The sequence below is a fragment of the Lithobates pipiens genome, unplaced genomic scaffold, assembly GCF_037356315.1.
Source record: "Lithobates pipiens isolate NorthernLeopardFrog02 unplaced genomic scaffold, aLitPip1_a1.2 Scaffold_8, whole genome shotgun sequence".
Lineage (NCBI taxonomy): Eukaryota > Metazoa > Chordata > Amphibia > Anura > Ranidae > Lithobates > Lithobates pipiens.
The window spans coordinates 582,038,334-582,055,424 of NW_027507903.1; the positions used below are offsets into that span (position 1 = coordinate 582,038,334).

General features: G+C 43.4%; 1 protein-coding gene across 7 annotated transcripts in view; it reads right to left on the bottom strand.

Moving 5' to 3' along the window:
* Positions 1 to 17,091, bottom strand: part of DOCK6 (dedicator of cytokinesis 6) — a 245,972-nt gene that overhangs the window by 66,568 nt on the left and 162,313 nt on the right. For all 7 annotated transcript variants that reach the window (XM_077470300.1, XM_077470296.1, XM_077470301.1 and 4 more), the window contains exons 15-18: positions 13,376 to 13,493; positions 8,138 to 8,208; positions 5,178 to 5,316; positions 4,102 to 4,203 (exon numbers count right to left, since the gene is read on the bottom strand). In XM_077470300.1, the coding sequence (XP_077326426.1) occupies positions 4,102 to 4,203; positions 5,178 to 5,316; positions 8,138 to 8,208; positions 13,376 to 13,493 (430 nt within the window). The remainder of the gene's footprint in view (positions 1 to 4,101; positions 4,204 to 5,177; positions 5,317 to 8,137; positions 8,209 to 13,375; positions 13,494 to 17,091) is intronic.

Genomic DNA, 17,091 nt, shown 5'->3' on the forward strand with positions numbered 1-17,091 from the left:
TGATTTCTTTCTATTAGAAAGAAGCCGGAACATTTTGTAGGCGTTGGGAGAAAACAATTGCAACGAAAACACCGGAGGATCATTCGGCACGCATCATGTCCTGCTTCGGCTACGCCTGTAACTTTAATCACTGTCATTTCTGGCAGCTCAACACCCAGCTCTGTTTTATGCATTAAAAATAAAGAAACACTAAAAGGAAAAAGGTAAGTTCAGGGGGCCTGCGTATTCCATGTCTTTTGTCTCCATTGTGTAATCAGATTATTATTACAGAAAATTCAAATCCAAAATGAGCTTCTACAATTAGACTGTTTGACTCATATGTAGAGCGTCATTTATCTGTGAAATATACAAAGATCGCAGAAAAAGAGGAAATTATTTATTGTTTCTTAAGCTTTAAAGAGTCTTGCAGGGATGTGCAAATTATATCACCTCCAAAACATGTAGTTTCGGGCAGGTGTTTTTTTATTTATTTATTTTTTTTTACATTTAAAACATTTTTACAAAATTGATGTCCTTTTTTTCCCCACAAATAGAGCTTTCTTTTAGTGGTATTAGATCACCTCAGCGGTTTTTATTTTTTGTTCTATCAACAAAAAAATGTGTGACAGTTTTGAAAAAAAAAAGTTTTTTACTTTCTGCTATAAAACATTTCCAAAAAATAAATAAAAAATATGTAAAAAAACAAATGTATTCATAATTTTAGGCCGATAAGTACTCGGCTACATATTTTTGGTAAATATTGATTGGTTTGCACAAAGGTTATCGCGTCTACAAAATAGGGGATAGATTTATGGCAATTTTATTATTATTTTTTTTGCTAGTAATGGCAGCGATCGGTGATTTTTAGCGGGACTGCGACACTGCCGCGGACAGATCAGACACCTAACTGACATTTTTGACACTTTTTTGGGAACCAGTGAAATTTTTACAGTAATCAGTGCGAAAAGAATGCACTGCTGTTGTAATAATGACACTGTAAGGAAGGGGTGAACATCAAAGGCGATCATAGGGTTAAATGTGTTCCCCGTTTGTGTTTTCTAATTGTATGGGGGACTGTGTGACTGGGGCAACACACAGAATTGCCATCCTGCTTAGTAGAAAGACAGGATCTGTATGCTCTCCCCTGTCAGGACGGAGATCTGCCTTGTTTACAGAAAGCAGATCCCACGTTCTGTCGCTGCGGGGAACAATTGTCTCCCCCCGCAGGCCAATTGGAGGCCGTGCGCGCGTCCACAAAAGTGAGTTCCCGAGACGACGTAAAGCTACGGCGATTTGCGAGAACGAGCCAACCTGCAACATTATAATGACGGCGGCTGGTCGGCAAGAGGTTAAAGAGATCCTGTCACATGACCATATAGCACAAAGTGATAGGGTATCTTTAAAGTCCCACCTTCACCCAACCCAATATACTCACCTTCACAGTGCTTCTCCGGAGCTGCCCCTCTAAGAGGGAGTAACACTCAGACTCTGTTGCCTTGCTCATTCACGGCAAAGTGGTAATGTGTCTTTAAAGACCACCTTCACAACACTCCCCCCCACTGCTTCCTTTGCCAAATTACCCAATCTGCTGCTTCTTCACAAAATACCCAGTGCTTCCGGGTAATTAGAGGCATGTGCCCTACTCCCTTGGTGCAGCGCTAGCAGCCAATTACTAGGCCCAGACACTCTTACATGAGAAAAGAACGTGACATCATCACCTCGTGTAAGTGCCAACACCAGATTACACTGAATGTTTTAGACCACCAGAGTCAGATTGCTGCAAAGGTAGTCTGAGTGGGTTTTAAAGAGACCCTGTCACTTTGTTCTGAATAGACAATGTGACAGGGTTATTTTAAGTAATGATCCTCTTAGGGGGACCCTACACAATTACAAATAGTTTTTTTTTTTTTTTTTTATAAATGTGCGGTTTGCTGTTTTTTGATTCTTCACCTAGGGCAGGGATCTCCAAACTACAGCCCTCCAGCTGTTGCAAAACTACAGATCCCATGAGGCATTGTAAAACTCTGAAATTTGTAGACAGGACTAGGCATGATGGGAATTGTAGTTCCTGAACAACTGGAGGGCTGTAGTTTTGGAGACCCCTGACCTAGGGTATGATGACGTATTGGCTTCCTGCAGACTCCTGGGATGTCCAAACCACACATCCCAGGAGGCAGGGTTTCAATAAGAGTCAAAGACTCAGACTATTTGAATCCTGGACATGATTGAGTTCTCTAGGACCCAGCAGAGATGTGTGGCATGTCTGTGCACACATGAGATCAACATCATGGGGCGGCTATGAAAATGAGAAAGAGACAGCTGGGTCCCCATGATGGGAGTTTCAAGATGGCGGTGCAGAAGCAGAGAAACCACATAGAGAACTTCATCTGCAAGCAAGACAATGCCGGGACTCCATGGAATAGTATGTTTTTTTTCATTATTCCTTTATTACACAGCCCAACAAAAAAATAAACCATTTTTCTTGGTGCCTTGCTTTTTTAGACCTGTTCTTGGGGTAATTTGGGGCACAGATTCATAAAATTGCATTGGCTAGACTGTATCAGCTCTAGTTTCTTAGATATGATTGAATTTATATCATTTTTTTGTCCATTTTTGAAGACACCTTGCTGATCAACTTGTTCTTCTGTTATCTAGTTTGTGTTTTTGCGTACAAGTTAGCAGATATAGTGAGTGTTTACGTACTTCCAACTGTAATTTTACATCAGAAACATTAGTAAGTTATGAACTGTATTATAGTTATGATCGTATAGGAGAGGTGTGTATAGTGCCACTCATATCGTTTCATGTTTGCAGATCAAGCGCCGTACAGGTTATGGCTACTTTTTATGTAATTCTATCATACTACAAGGGGATGCAATAAAACACTACCTTAAAATATCCTGATTTTTGATGGGCGACCAGAGTAAAGAGTGGTATATGGCATTTATGATGTATTCTAAAAACTGATAGGTAAAACTTGGTGCCATTTTTTTGAATCAGCAGGCCAAACATACAGTACCCAGGCACAGGTCTAATGTTTGAGGCACCAAAATGCGTGTGTTGCCTGTGTTATCATACAGGGACACTTATTACAAGAGGAGCTGCATTCAGCTTTAAAGGGGTTGTAAAGGTTCGTGTTTTTTCACCTTAATGCACTCAACATTACATCACTTTGTAAAAGAGGAGCGGTTACGTGTCTCGGGGCTTTGCCCCATTGTCAATCCATAGGAAAACTTTATGGAGTGGTTCCATCGCTGATTGAAGTCGAGTGTTGTAGAGCGGGCTGAGGATACCCGATAGCCACCACTCAACTCCAGCTCTCTGAGCTACAGCAGTCCCCTCCACATCCAAAATGCAGCTTCCTGGCCGAACTCTGCACCTGTCAGCCACTTGCCTGCCAATATTTGCCATTGATAACAATTCTCCTACTTATGATATGATGATATGGTGATCCTTCCTTCATAATATGCCAGTGCATTAACTTGCTAATATCTCATGCTTTCTTACATGGTTTACACTCAGATGGGGGCACCCACTCTCATTTGTTTTTATAGATGCTCAGCTGGGAGTTTGGGTTCTCCTGCTCCTTCTGTTACATTCTTTGTACCATAAAATAAAAAAATAAAAATTGTGACAGGGAGAGTGAGAACCCCCATAGAGAGACTCTGTCATAAGAGATGAATGGAGGCTGCCACTGCATGCCTCCTATGGAAAATACTAAATTCCTGACTGTGTTTGACTTCCGTATGTTTCATTCCTAATCCTGAAACAAGCATACTGTAAAAAGTGAAGAGAAGATGATGGTTTTCTGTTGGGCTTCCAGAATTTTTTATTTTAAATTCTCTATAGAACTTCAGAAATCTGGAAGGGATTAGGCACAGAAAAGCTCTGCTTATATTTATACTTGTTCCAGGTCAGCGACTCAGAAATCAAAGAATAAAAAATTACAGCCAAGGAGCTAGCATTCCTAAAGGACAGTTCAGCAAAGGCAGACTCCATTAATCTCTCATGACAGTGCCACGTCAAATATTCGTTTTGGGCGGAATGACCACTCAAGCTGGTATGGTAATATATAGTACAATAACAGTCACACATCTTCCATTCTATGCCCAGTATACTTACATCAGGGGTCAGCACTGAGTAGCTGGGTGGAGGCTTTTCCACCGACACTGGAAGGGAGAAGGCTCCAGTACGAAGTCTGCCATGTTGCATCAGTGGGATCCACTGTGAAGAAAGAGAAGTCTATAGTAAACAATCAGATTTCAGCAGCCATTCTTCTAGGGCTATGGATCAGCTTATCATCCGAGCAATACCTCAACCTCCCTGTTATCATTGTGCCGAGACACCAATGGTAAAGTCTTGTCTGAAGGTACATAGAGGTTATGGGTCACCTTATCAACCCAGAAATACCTCAACCCTCCTATTATCATTGTGCCCAGAAACCAATGGCAAAGTCTTGGCTGAAGGTACACAGAGGTTATGAATTACCCTATCACCCCAGAAATACCTTAACCTTCCTGTTATCATTGTGCCCAGACACCAATGGTAAAGTCTTGGCTGAAGGTACATAGAGGTTATGGATCACCTTAATACCACAGCAATACCTCAACCTTCCTATTATCATTGTGCCCAGACACCAATGGCAAAGGTTTGTCTGAAGGTACATAAAGGTTATGGATCACCTTATAAACCCAGAAATACCTCAACATTCCTATTATCATTGTGCCCAGACACCAATGGCAAAGTCTTGGCTGAAGGTACATAGAGGTTATGGATCACCTTATAACCCCAGAAATACCTCAACCTTCCTATTATCATTGTGCCCAGACACCAATGGTAAAGTCTTGGCTGAAGGTATATAGAGGTTATGGATCACCTTAATACCACAGCAATACCTCAACCTTCCTATTATCATTGTGCCCAGACACCAATGGCAAAGGTTTGTCTGAAGGTACATAAAGGTTATGGATCACCTTATAAACCCAGAAATACCTCAACATTCCTATTATCATTGTGCCCAGACACCAATGGTAAAGTCTTGGCTGGAGGTACACAGAGGCTAAGGATCACCTTATCACCCCAAAACTTTCTGTTATCATTGTGTCCAGACACCAATGGTAAAGTCTTGGCTGAAGGCACATAGAGGTATATGTACAGAAAGCTCTTACATAGGAGGTATAGGTACAGAAATCTCTCACCGTATAGCCAGCAGGAGTCTCCACGGCGGAAGTCTGGTTCTGCCGGCAGCTCACATGGTAAAAGGTGAAGAGAAGATGGTGGTTTTCGGTCATGTTTCCAGGAATTTTCATTTTAAATTCTTCATAGAACTCTGGAGATCTGGGAGGAATTTGACACAGAAAGGTTTATGAGCTAAGATATTGATAAAATATAAGCAGAACTCAGGGCACATATAAAGTACCTCTAACTTCAGTTAGGTATTGATAAGTGTCAGTCTTTAAGCAATTTACAGGCAGAAGCATTTATCTGTCAAAAGACGGTTGGAACAGCATCATGTACAATGGCCCTCCGCCATCTAAAACTGGTCAAACTTAATTATTTTTTTGTTCAGCCTGAAAAAACACCAAATAGATTCCTCCATCCCCACAAATACCCCGACTCCTGTATTGTATATCAGCAGCGGCTCCCACCACTGGCAGAAAACAATTGTCTGCCACCACTAATCGAGAAAAAAAACTTCCGGCATATCACTTTCGACACAAAATTGATCAAATTGATTGACTTCTGTCGAGCGGAGCTGGCCACACACTGATCAAAATTTGGCTGGTCACTGCTGAACCGGTCAAATTTCAATCGTTATATGGCCAGCTTAGCCTCTTGCCGTCCACGCTATTGCCAAATGACGGCCACAGCGCGGACCTAAATTTCCTGGAGGCTGTCAAATGACAGCCTCCCCTTGGCATGCTCCCTGCACTGTCACCAAGATTCGGTTGATTACAGATCTGAGTAAGGGGCCTGTCCCAGCCCCTTACCACGTGATCAGCTGTCAGACAATGACAGCTGATTACATGATCTAAACAAAAGCTCAAAATCTTTTTTTTTTTCTCCTCACGTTGACAGCGTGAGGAGAAAAAAAAGCTGATCAATGGTTTATCTGCAAGGGACATTGGTCCCAAAGAGGAAGAGGCAATTATGCCTCATCTGTGCCACCAGTACCCCCCCTGCCAGTGCCCACCAATTAATGCCCATGAGTGCCACCTATCAATCCCCACAAGTGCCACCTATCAATGCCCACCAGTGGTGCCAATCAGTGCCACCTAGTAGTGCTTGCCTATCAGCAACCAACCAGTGCCGATCAGTGCCCATAATTGCCACCCATCAGTGCCCCCTATCGGTGCCCATCACTGCCGTCTCATTAGCATACATCAACGAAGGAGAAAAATTGTTAACAAAATATGAAAAAATATAAAACAAATTTTAAAAAATGTGATCTTTTTAAAAAAAAATTAACAAAAATTAAAAACCGCAGAGGTGATCAAATGCCACCAAAAGAAAGCTCTATTTGTTGGAAAAGGAGAAGGGGGTACAGAGGTGGGGCAGATTTGCAGCGGAGAAAGGAGGTAGGTTGGTGGAACACATGAGTAGGGGGAACAGAGGTGGGACAGATGTGCAGGAAGTACACTAGTGCACACTAGTATCCCCTGCTAGTGCCACTTGTCATTACCACCTGCCAGTGACCACCAGTGGCACCTAACAATGCCCACAAGCGCCACCTAGCAGTGCTGCCTATCAGAGTAACCGATCAGTGCCCATTATTGCCACCCATCACTGCCACCCATCATTGCCACCTCTTGGTGGCCATCAGTGCCACCTCATCAGTGCACATCAATTTTAAAATTTTATAACAAAATATAGAATTTTTTATTTTATTTTTATTTGGTCTTTTTACATTTTTTTTTAACAAAAAATAAAAACTGCAGAGGTGATCAAATATCACCAAAAGAAAGCTCTATTTGTGGGAAAAATTTATAAAAATGTAATTTGGGTACAGTGTTGTATGGAGCCAGATGACGCCGGTGTGACGAAACTAGTGGACGTGCACCATTCAGTTTCAGCTGTAACAACAACAGGACGTGTTTTATGTTACTGGCGTTTTATTGCGTATCAAATGTGAGTACAACCCTGCTATTTAATAAAGTACTGCCTATTTGAAACGATTTACACTATGGAGACTCCTCTTTTTTGTTGAGAATCTAAACGGAGTACCCCCAGCGGATGACAAACGAACCCCCCAGAGATCCACATAGCGGCACAGGGGCTTACACTGTGGAGGCTATATCACCCCTGCAGGGGCAGGGTATCTGGTGAGGGCATTATCAATTTTTTGTCACGCACACTGGAATGATACTCAGCATTTAACCTCACATCTCCTGCACGAACTATCTGTACAAATCTTTTGGGACTTTGTGGAAACTTTCAGTGCTTCCTTGCACCTGTGCATCTGAGGATTCATTGACTACCTATGAGATACTTTCACAGTTTTGCACCTTTTGATACATTTGTTTGTATTGTCGCAAATTAATAGTCTATTCGCACTTTAGAGTAAGGATTGTATACTGGGCTTGTATACACTGATATATATTATATATATATATATATATATATATATATATATATATATATATGTATATATGTATATATATATATATATATATATATATATATATATATATTTTTTTTTTTTTTTTCAGTATAATCAAGCATGGACATTATTTGATTTATATATTTTTATTGGTATAATTTTTGCATGGATATGATTATTTTTTTTCTCTCAGGATTGGTACAATTTTGCACGGATATAATTTGATTTATACATTTTTTACTTTCACTGATATTCTACATATAGAATGTGGCTTTGATAGGCGTATTTAGCCACACCTCACAAATACATATCGATTTAATCACAATTCTTTACCAATAGAAGTTTTATTAGAGGTTAAATAATAGAAGTACACATATTTCTTCATTTTTATTTTTTATTATTTTTTTTTTTAATATCCATCTAGCCTTCAATTTTAAAGGTATAGCGCCAGATCTGTCTTTTTCCTTACACATCTAGACAGGAGGGGGTTTAAGTGCCCAATAAGCAAATGGTTAAGGGGATCAGGACACGAGACCAGATAAGAAAAGAATTACTCACTTATTATGATATACCACAGAAGTGTACGCCTCGGTGTAGTACTCGCTGCAACTCGACTTCCCAAATATCACCTACAGACAAAGAGTTGGGACGGTTACAGCTAGACACAGGAAAAGGAGCAAAACGCAGATAAGCAAAAAAATCTAGCCACCAGTTATGTGCAAAGAAAGCCAATCTAATGCTGCATTTATTTTTTTGCAAAACAGTTTATTCTAGTAAAGGTACACTGTATGGTCAAAAGTATTGTGACACCTGCCTTTACATGCACATGATCTTTAATGGCATCCCAGTCTAATGTCTCGTACACATGATACGATTTTTGGCAGGGGATTGTCTGTCGACAGCCTGTTGTCCTAAAAATCTTACCGTTAGTACGCTCCTTTTGACAATTGTCCAATTTTCTGCCAACAAATGTTGGATGGCAGGCTAGTAAATTTTTGGTTTGACGTCAGATTTTCATATGGTCAGTACACAAATCCATCACACAAAAGTCAAAAGTACCAACATAGACAAATATATAAAATGTGGGTTGCACTAACTGTTAAATGTGACCAAAAAGTGCCGTGCTTATGTGAAAAACCCTTTTGACAAGGGAAATTACTCAACCTTCATCATGATAAGTATTACCAAACCAAATATACAGAATTAATCCAAAAAATACAAAAAAATATATAAATTTTTTAATAATTTTGGTATTCGTGTGTTGGCACCCCTGCAGGGCTATCCCCTGTATTCGTATCATGGGCTAATCACCCCCTCAGTGGTGCCAAACTCATTTAAAGTGCCCAACAGTGCCTAAACCACATAAATTATAAAAACAATTACAATGTATCATGAATGTCCCAAGTGAGTGATCATTCCTATAATAAAAGTGCACAATGCAAAACAATCACTCCAATGCTGACTGATTCTTCTTATTTTTAAAGTGCTTTTCTTCAAATATAAAGTGCTTCTTGTAATCACCAACCAAGTGACTTCACCACCAAATGAAATGGCCATCACCAGATCTAATCTGTATATGCGCCTTTAGTTCATTTAGGATAACCACTCCTTTTAGGGATCTCATCAACAGCCTCTCCAGCCAGAAAAGTAGAACCCTCTCGTGCTATTTATCTCATAGGGATATATAGGAAACCATCATGGTGCAGTATATCAAAACAGGTTTATTTAAAAAAATTTAAAATGACAGAATGCAAACTCGCATGTGCTTGTGCCTAAACCGGCACCAAGCATGTCCAGCCATGTACGTGGGAATATAGGTTCAGTCAGTCCCTTTGTGTATCCAAAAGCCCTCCAGCAATAATCTATGCTCTACGGTTTTGTGAATACGTCCCAAACCTTTTCCTTGCACACTGAACGTCAACGGATAGCCCCGCAGGGGTGCCAACACACAAATACAAAAATTATACATTTTTTTATATTTTTTTTGCATTTTTTGGATTAATTTTGTATATTTGGTTTGGTAATACTTATCATGATGAAGGTTGAGTAATTTCCCTTGTCAAAAGGGTTTTTCACATAAGCACGGCACGTTTTGGTCACATTTAACAGTTAGCGCAACCCACATTTTATATATTTGTCTAAATTGGATTGATTCACAAAGTGACGGTTCTATATTAGGTTGCAGCAAACAAAATTACACAGTGGTGGTTCCTTTTGCGCCGGTAGTTTAAATTCATTCAAAAGTACCAACATGTATGCACGGAATCAATGTTCACCAAACACAAAATTAGCAAAGGGTGGCACTCAAGAGCTGAAATTCCTTGTAGTATGTCACTACGTTTCCATTTGTGGCACGACAATTGTGTATTGTTAGTATGCAAGACAAGATCCTGGCACACGCCCTTTTGACAAAAATCAGACGCTCGGTTGGCCAACAATCGTACTGTGCGTATGAGGCTTTAGCTCTTCTGGGAAGGCTGTCTGCAAGGTTTAGGAGTGTGTCTATGGGAATGTTTGACCATTCTTCCAGAAGCCCATTTGTGAGGTCAGGCACTGATGTTGGATGAGAAGGCCTGGCTCACAGTCTTCGCTCTAATTCATCCCAAAGGTGTTCTATTGGGTTGAGGTCAGGACTCTGTACAAGCCAGTCAAGTTCCTCCTCCCCAAACTTGCTCATCCATGTCTTTATGGACCTTGCTTTGTGCACTGGTGCGCAGTCATGTTGGAACAGGAAGGGGCCATCCCCAAACTGTTCCCACAAAGTTGGGAGCATGAAAATTGTCCAAAATGTCTTGGTATGCTGATGCCTTAAGATTTCCCTTCACTGGAATTAAGGGGCCAAACCCAACCCCTGAAAAACAACCTCTCACCATAATCCCCCCTCCACCAAATTATTTGGACCAGTGCACAAAGCAAGGCCCATGTATAAGAACCCCCCCACACCTTTGAGCAAAGATCTCATGGCCTATGTATGTATGTATGTCAAACAACTGACTGCCCGTTGTGGCCCTGACCACCAAAAGACAAGTACTTCACAGCCTCTTTTACCCATTACAGCAGTGGTTCTCAACTCTGTCCTCAGGACCCACCAACATGCCAGGTATGCAAGATAACTGAAACACATCACAGGTGATATCATTTGCTGATCAGTGATTGCTGTATTCTAGTCTGCATCTCCCCCAAGGTAATACATAAAACCTGGCCTGTTAGTGGGCCCTGAGGACAGGAGATGAGAACCACTGCTTTAGGTAGAGGTCGACCGATATATCGGCCGGCCGATATATCGGCCGATATTTGCCGTTTTTTTAATAATCGGCATCGGCCGATTGTGTTAATAAAAAGCCGATTCTACAGCGGGACTTTGAAATGACTTCTGTAAGAAGTCAGTGTAAGTTGCCTGAGTCGTCATAGCAACACTTTCCTCCTCTCTGGGCAGACTGCCAAGAAAAGAACTAAATGATACAATGTTTACACTTCTGAATGAATGAAGTCATCTCTGTGTGTAGAAGTTCTCAGTTTAACCATTTAAAGACTAAATCTTTTCTGACACTTGTTGCTTACAAGTAAAAATCCTGTATTTTCTGCCAGAAAATCACTTAGACCCCCCAAAAATTATATATATTTTTTTAGCAGAGATCCTAGGGAATAAAATAGCGGTTGTTGCAATATTTTATGTCACACGGCATTTGCACAGAGGTCTTTCAAATGCATTTTTTTGGGAAAAAAATACACCATTTAAAAAATAAAAATAAAATAAAAACAGTAAAGTTAGCCCATTTTTTTTTTTGTCCAAAAGTTTTGACTACCTGTTTTTATTTAATATATAGGTTTTTTGTTTTTTTTAATCTAGATCATACATACAAGTAAACTGATTGGAGGTTTGTTTTGTTTAATAAATGTTTAAAGCGGGAGAGTCCGCCGGGACTCCGCGTTTTTTTTTTTTTATTTAAAAGCCAGCAGCTACAAATACTGCAGCTGCTGACTTTTAAAATAATGACACTTACCTGTCCAGCGCGCCCGCGATGTCGGCACCCGAAGCCGATCTCTAGATCGACACTCGAGTGCTGCCGCCGCCGCCATCTTGGGTATGGGAATCAGGAAATGGAGCCTTTCGGCTTAATTTCCCGGTTCCCTACTGCGCATGCGTGAGCCGCGCTGCGCAATGAGGACGGTCCCCGCTGCCTCTGGGATCTGTGTGTTTCCCAGCAGGCAGCGGGGCACTTGCGGAATGGGGCGGGCACTTGCGGAAAGGGGCGTAATGTACGCCCCTTTCCGCAGAGAGCTAGCCCGGAAGTGGGTGCAGTTACCTGGATTATCCAGGTAACTGCACCCCCCTCCCCCCTGAAAGGTGCCAATTGTGGCGCCGGAGGGGGGGGGGGGGAGGGTTCCGATGAGCGGAAGGTCCATTTTAGGGTGGACCTCCGCTTTAAGTGTAAGAAATTTTCTGTATCACTTATGAAGACTGCTTTCACACTGGAGCGGGCAGACGTTGATGGTAAAACGCAAATTTTAGCGGCTCTTTACCATCATTTTAGCGGTGCTATTTGGCTGCTAGTGGGGCACATATAACCCAGCTAGCGGCCAAGGAAGAGGTTAAATGCGCCCATGAAGCACCGCTGCCAAATCGCATTGCATGCGCTTCGGCAGTGGTGCCCATTCATATCAATGGGCAGGAGTGGTGGAGGAGCGGTATACACCACTCCAAACGTGCTGCTTGCAGGACTTTTTTTTTTAAGATCCTGCCAGCGCATCGCCTCAGTGTGAAAGCACTCTGTCTTTCACACAGACTGCAGGGGAGCCATTTTGCAGGCACTTTACAGGCGCTATTTTTAGCCCAAAAGCGCCTTAAAAAACACCCCAGTGGGAAAGGTGTGTTGGATCAAGGGGGATTAAAAATAAATAAATAAAATAAAATCGGCCTAACATATCGGCCCAAAAAATCGGCATCATATATCGGTTATCGGCCGCCATGATTTCTAAATATCGGCATCGGCATCGGCCAGAGAAAAACCCATATCGGTCGACCTCTAGCTTTAGGCCCCTTTCACACTGAGGCTCTTCTAAACTGCCAGTAAAACACTGAGCGATTATGAGGAGCTTTTCAGGCGCTTTTGAATAGCTTTCCATTCATTTCAATGGAGAGGGGTGTTTTTTCACCACCCTGCCAGTGCACTGCCCCAGTGTGAAAGCATTCATTGATTGTAATGGAAATAGGTTTTTGTGAGCTTTTCAGGTGCTTCTTTTAGCGTGAAAGCGCCTTAGTGTGAAAGGGGTCTTACAGTATGAGCTTAAAGAGGAAGTAAACCCTAATGGGTTTACTTCCTCATTCATTCCCTGCAAAGGCAAAGCATAATGGACTACTATGCATCGCATAGTAGTCCATTATGTGTCACTTACCTGACACAGGAGCCAGCGAAGTCACCGCTGTCCCCTGTAGTCCGGCGCATCCATCTTCTTGGTGGGGTCTCGCAGCTCCGCCGCTGTCATTCAGCGAAGCCGCGATGACGTCACTCCCGCGCATGCGCACGGGAGCCGACACGCGCGGCATCTTCGACGTTGACGATGCCACGCTCAGTGCGCCTATGCGCCGTAGACAGCGGTGCCTGTCTTCAGGCAAATATCTCCTAAACCGTGTAGGTTTAGGAGATATTTCTTGGACCTACAGGTAAGCCTTAATCTAGGCTTACCTGTAGGTCAAAGTGTGTTGTAAGGGTTTACAACCACTTTAAGGGGCTCGCACGTCAGGATACCTGGCATGTGTATTAGAACAGAACTCCAATCTGTCTCTAGGCTCACCGGTAAAGCTTGGTTGGGGTCCTCTCCAGCCATAAATTGGACCTTCACTGCAATATTCCGCATAGACCCCTGGCGGCTGCTGAAGTTAAGGGACCGTGGATAAACATAAAGAAGGTTCCTGTAAAGAAAAAGAAAAAAGGCTATTTTAGTTCTGCAAATTATAATGCGCTCCCTAAAAATTTCTAAACCTGGTTCAGCAAAGCTGAAATGCAATAAAACATAATCTAAACAGAAGTAGCATGTATGTTCTTAGTTGAATCTTGGTGTCTTAATGAATCCATATATTTGTGCAGTAATCCAGTAATTTCACTGCCAGTGACCACCAATGTGAAGGGGGGGGGGGGGTTGTTAATAGTACTGACACCAGTGTTGGGGGTTATTCTTGCGTTCACTGACATCAATGTTGGGGTTTATTATTGCATTTACTGGCACTGATTGCTATTATACTCCATCTACTTCAGTGTGCGTTATAATACTCTGCATAAAATGCAGCATGACCAAAATGTTAGGGCTTAGGCTACTTCCACACTGAGGTGCTTTACAGGCGCTACATCGCTAAAACTAGCGCCCGCAAAGAGCCTCTCCTGTGTCTCCATTGTGAAAGCCCAAGTGCTTTCATACTCGAGCGGTGCGCTTGCAGGACGGTCAAAAAAAGTCCTGCGAGCCACATCTTTGCAGCACTGTAGGAGTGGTGTATTCACCGCTCCTAAATCACCCCCTCCCATTAAAAACAATGGGGCAGTGCCACTAAACCGCCTGCACAGAGCCACTGTTTTAACCCTTTTTCGGCCGCTTGTGGGGGTTTTAACAGCCGAATAGCGCCTCTAAAATGACGGTAAAGCAGTGCTCTATATATATCTCTGCTTTACCAGCCACGCCCACAAGGCCCCAGTCTGAAAGTAGCCTGCTATGGTGTAAAAATGTGTTGCTATTGGTGCTATTTAAGGCTCCATGCACACTGGACATTAAAATAATGTTATAAAAATGCCAGTAGCTTTGCAGTGAGTCTTTCAACATTTGAACGTTTAATCGGCATCTATTAGTATTTGGCGTTTTTTTGTGGTCAGAAAAACGACTCCGGAACGCGATTTTATGGCGTTCAGAAAACAGCCCATAAACTCCACTGCTGATAAACGCCCAAAAAAGTCCATGTGTGCATGGACACATAGGGGATTTTATGGGCTGTTAAAAAAAAATGCCCAAACTCCCAAAAACGTCCGTTTATGAGCTTCAGTGTGCATGGAGCCTAAGGCCTCATGCACACGAGACGCAGATGAAACCTCTGTCAAAAAAAAGCTGAAACGCGCGTTTAGAAACGCGCGTTTTGCCGCGTTTGCATGTCGCGTTTAGACGCGTTTAGACGCGTTTAGACGCGTTTGCGTTTAGACGCGTTTATAAAGATAACATCATGTAGACCCTCCCCAAGCTCTCAAAGCATTTTTTTTAACTATTTCTGCTATTTTGATCAGAGTGAGCAGCAGCAGCATAGAGAGCAGTTGTACACTTGCATTTGCCGTGTCACTTGCCACGGCACCTGCCACAAGTTGTGGATTGTCCACTTGCCACGTCACTTGCCACAAGTTGGGGATTGTCCACTTGCCACATCACCTGCCACGTCACCTGCCACAAATTGTGGATTGTCCACTTGCCACGTCACTTGCCACATCACCTGCCACGAGATGTGGATTGTCCACTTTCCACGTCATCTGCCATGCCACCTGCCACAAGCTGTGGATTGTCCACTTGCCACGTCACCAGCCACATCACCTGCCACAAGTTGTGGATTGTCTACTTGCCGCGTCCCTTGCCACATCACCTGCCACGTCACTTGCCACATCACCTGCCACAAGTTGTGGATTGTTCACTTGCCACGTCACCTGCCACGTCACCTGCCACAAGTTGTGGATTGTCCACTTGCCACGTCACTTGCCACGTCAGCTGCCACGTCACTTGCCACATCACCTGCCACGTCACCTGCCACAAGTTGTGGATTGTCCACTTGCCACATCACCTGCCACGTCACTTGCCACAAGATGTGGATTGTCCACTTGTCACATCACCTGCCACATCACTTGCCACATAACCTGCCACAAGTTGTGGATTGTCCACTTGCCACGTCACTTGCCACAAGATGTGGATTGTCCACTTTCCACGTCACCTGCCATGCCATCTGCCACAAGTTGTGGATTGTCCACTTACCACGTCACCAGCCACATCACCTGCCACAAGTTGTGGATTGTCCACTTGCCACACCACTTTCCACGTCACCTGCCACGTCACCTGACACAAGATGTGGATTGTCCACTTGCCACGTCACCAGCCACATCACCTGCCACAAGTTGTGGATCGTCCACTTGCCACGTCCCTTGCCACGTCCCCTGCCACGTCACCTGCCACAAGTGGATTGTCCACTTGCCACGTCACTTGCCACGTCACCTGCCACAAGTTATGGATTGTCCACTTGCCACGTCACATGCCAGTCACCTGCCACAAGTTGTTGATTTTCCACTTGCCACGTCACCTGCCAAGTCACTTGCCGCGTCACCTGCCACAAGTTGTGGATTGTCTACTTGCCGCGTCACTTGCCACTTCACCTGTCACGTCACTTGCCACGTCACCTGCCACAAGTTGTGGATTGTCCACTTACCACGTCACCAGCCACATCACCTGCCACAAGTTGTGGATTGTCCACTTGCCACACCACTTTCCACGTCACCTGCCACGTCACCTGACACAAGATGTGGATTGTCCACTTGCCACGTCACCAGCCACATCACCTGCCACAAGTTGTGGATCGTCCACTTGCCACGTCCCTTGCCACGTCCCCTGCCACGTCACCTGCCACAAGTGGATTGTCCACTTGCCACGTCACTTGCCACGTCACCTGCCACAAGTTATGGATTGTCCACTTGCCACGTCACATGCCAGTCACCTGCCACAAGTTGTTGATTTTCCACTTGCCACGTCACCTGCCAAGTCACTTGCCGCGTCACCTGCCAGGTCACTTGCCACGTCACCTGCCACAAGTTGTCTATTGTCCACTTTCCACGTCACTTGCCACTTCACCTGCCACGTCACTTGCCACAAGTTGTGGATTGTCCACTTGCCACATCACTTGCCACCTGCCATGTCACTTGCCACAAGTTGTGGATTGTCCACTTGCCACGTCACTTGCCACAAGTTGTGGATTGTCCACTTGCAATTGCAATTGTTTAAAATATTTTTCTAATGGTTTTTCATCATTTGCAATCATTTTTGAGATTTTTAATGTAAAAAAAAAGGTCACCTTTAAAAACGCATATAAACGCAAACGCGGCTAAACGCGGTTGCCGCGTTCAGCCGCGTTTAGCCGCGTTTAGCCCCGTTTTGCGTCTGAAACGCAGAAATTTTTGTCTCTGAACGCATTTTTTTGCTTCTGGAAAAACGTGATTAAACGCAACTGCATATAAACGCAAAAAAACGAGACTGTGTGCATGGACACATAGGATAACATTGAATGAGTTCAGGTGCAGTTGAAAAAACTGTCCAACTGCATCTGAACGCGCGTTTAACTGCGTCTCGTGTGCATGAGGCCTAAGTGTTGAAGGCCGCACTTGGGGTCCTCTGTAATTTTCAGGTTGACCACCACTGTATACCACGCTATATAAATACCGCAAAAGAACTGAAGCTGTGGGTTGGAAGACGATGCTCAGCACAATGCCGAGTTGGATTTATAT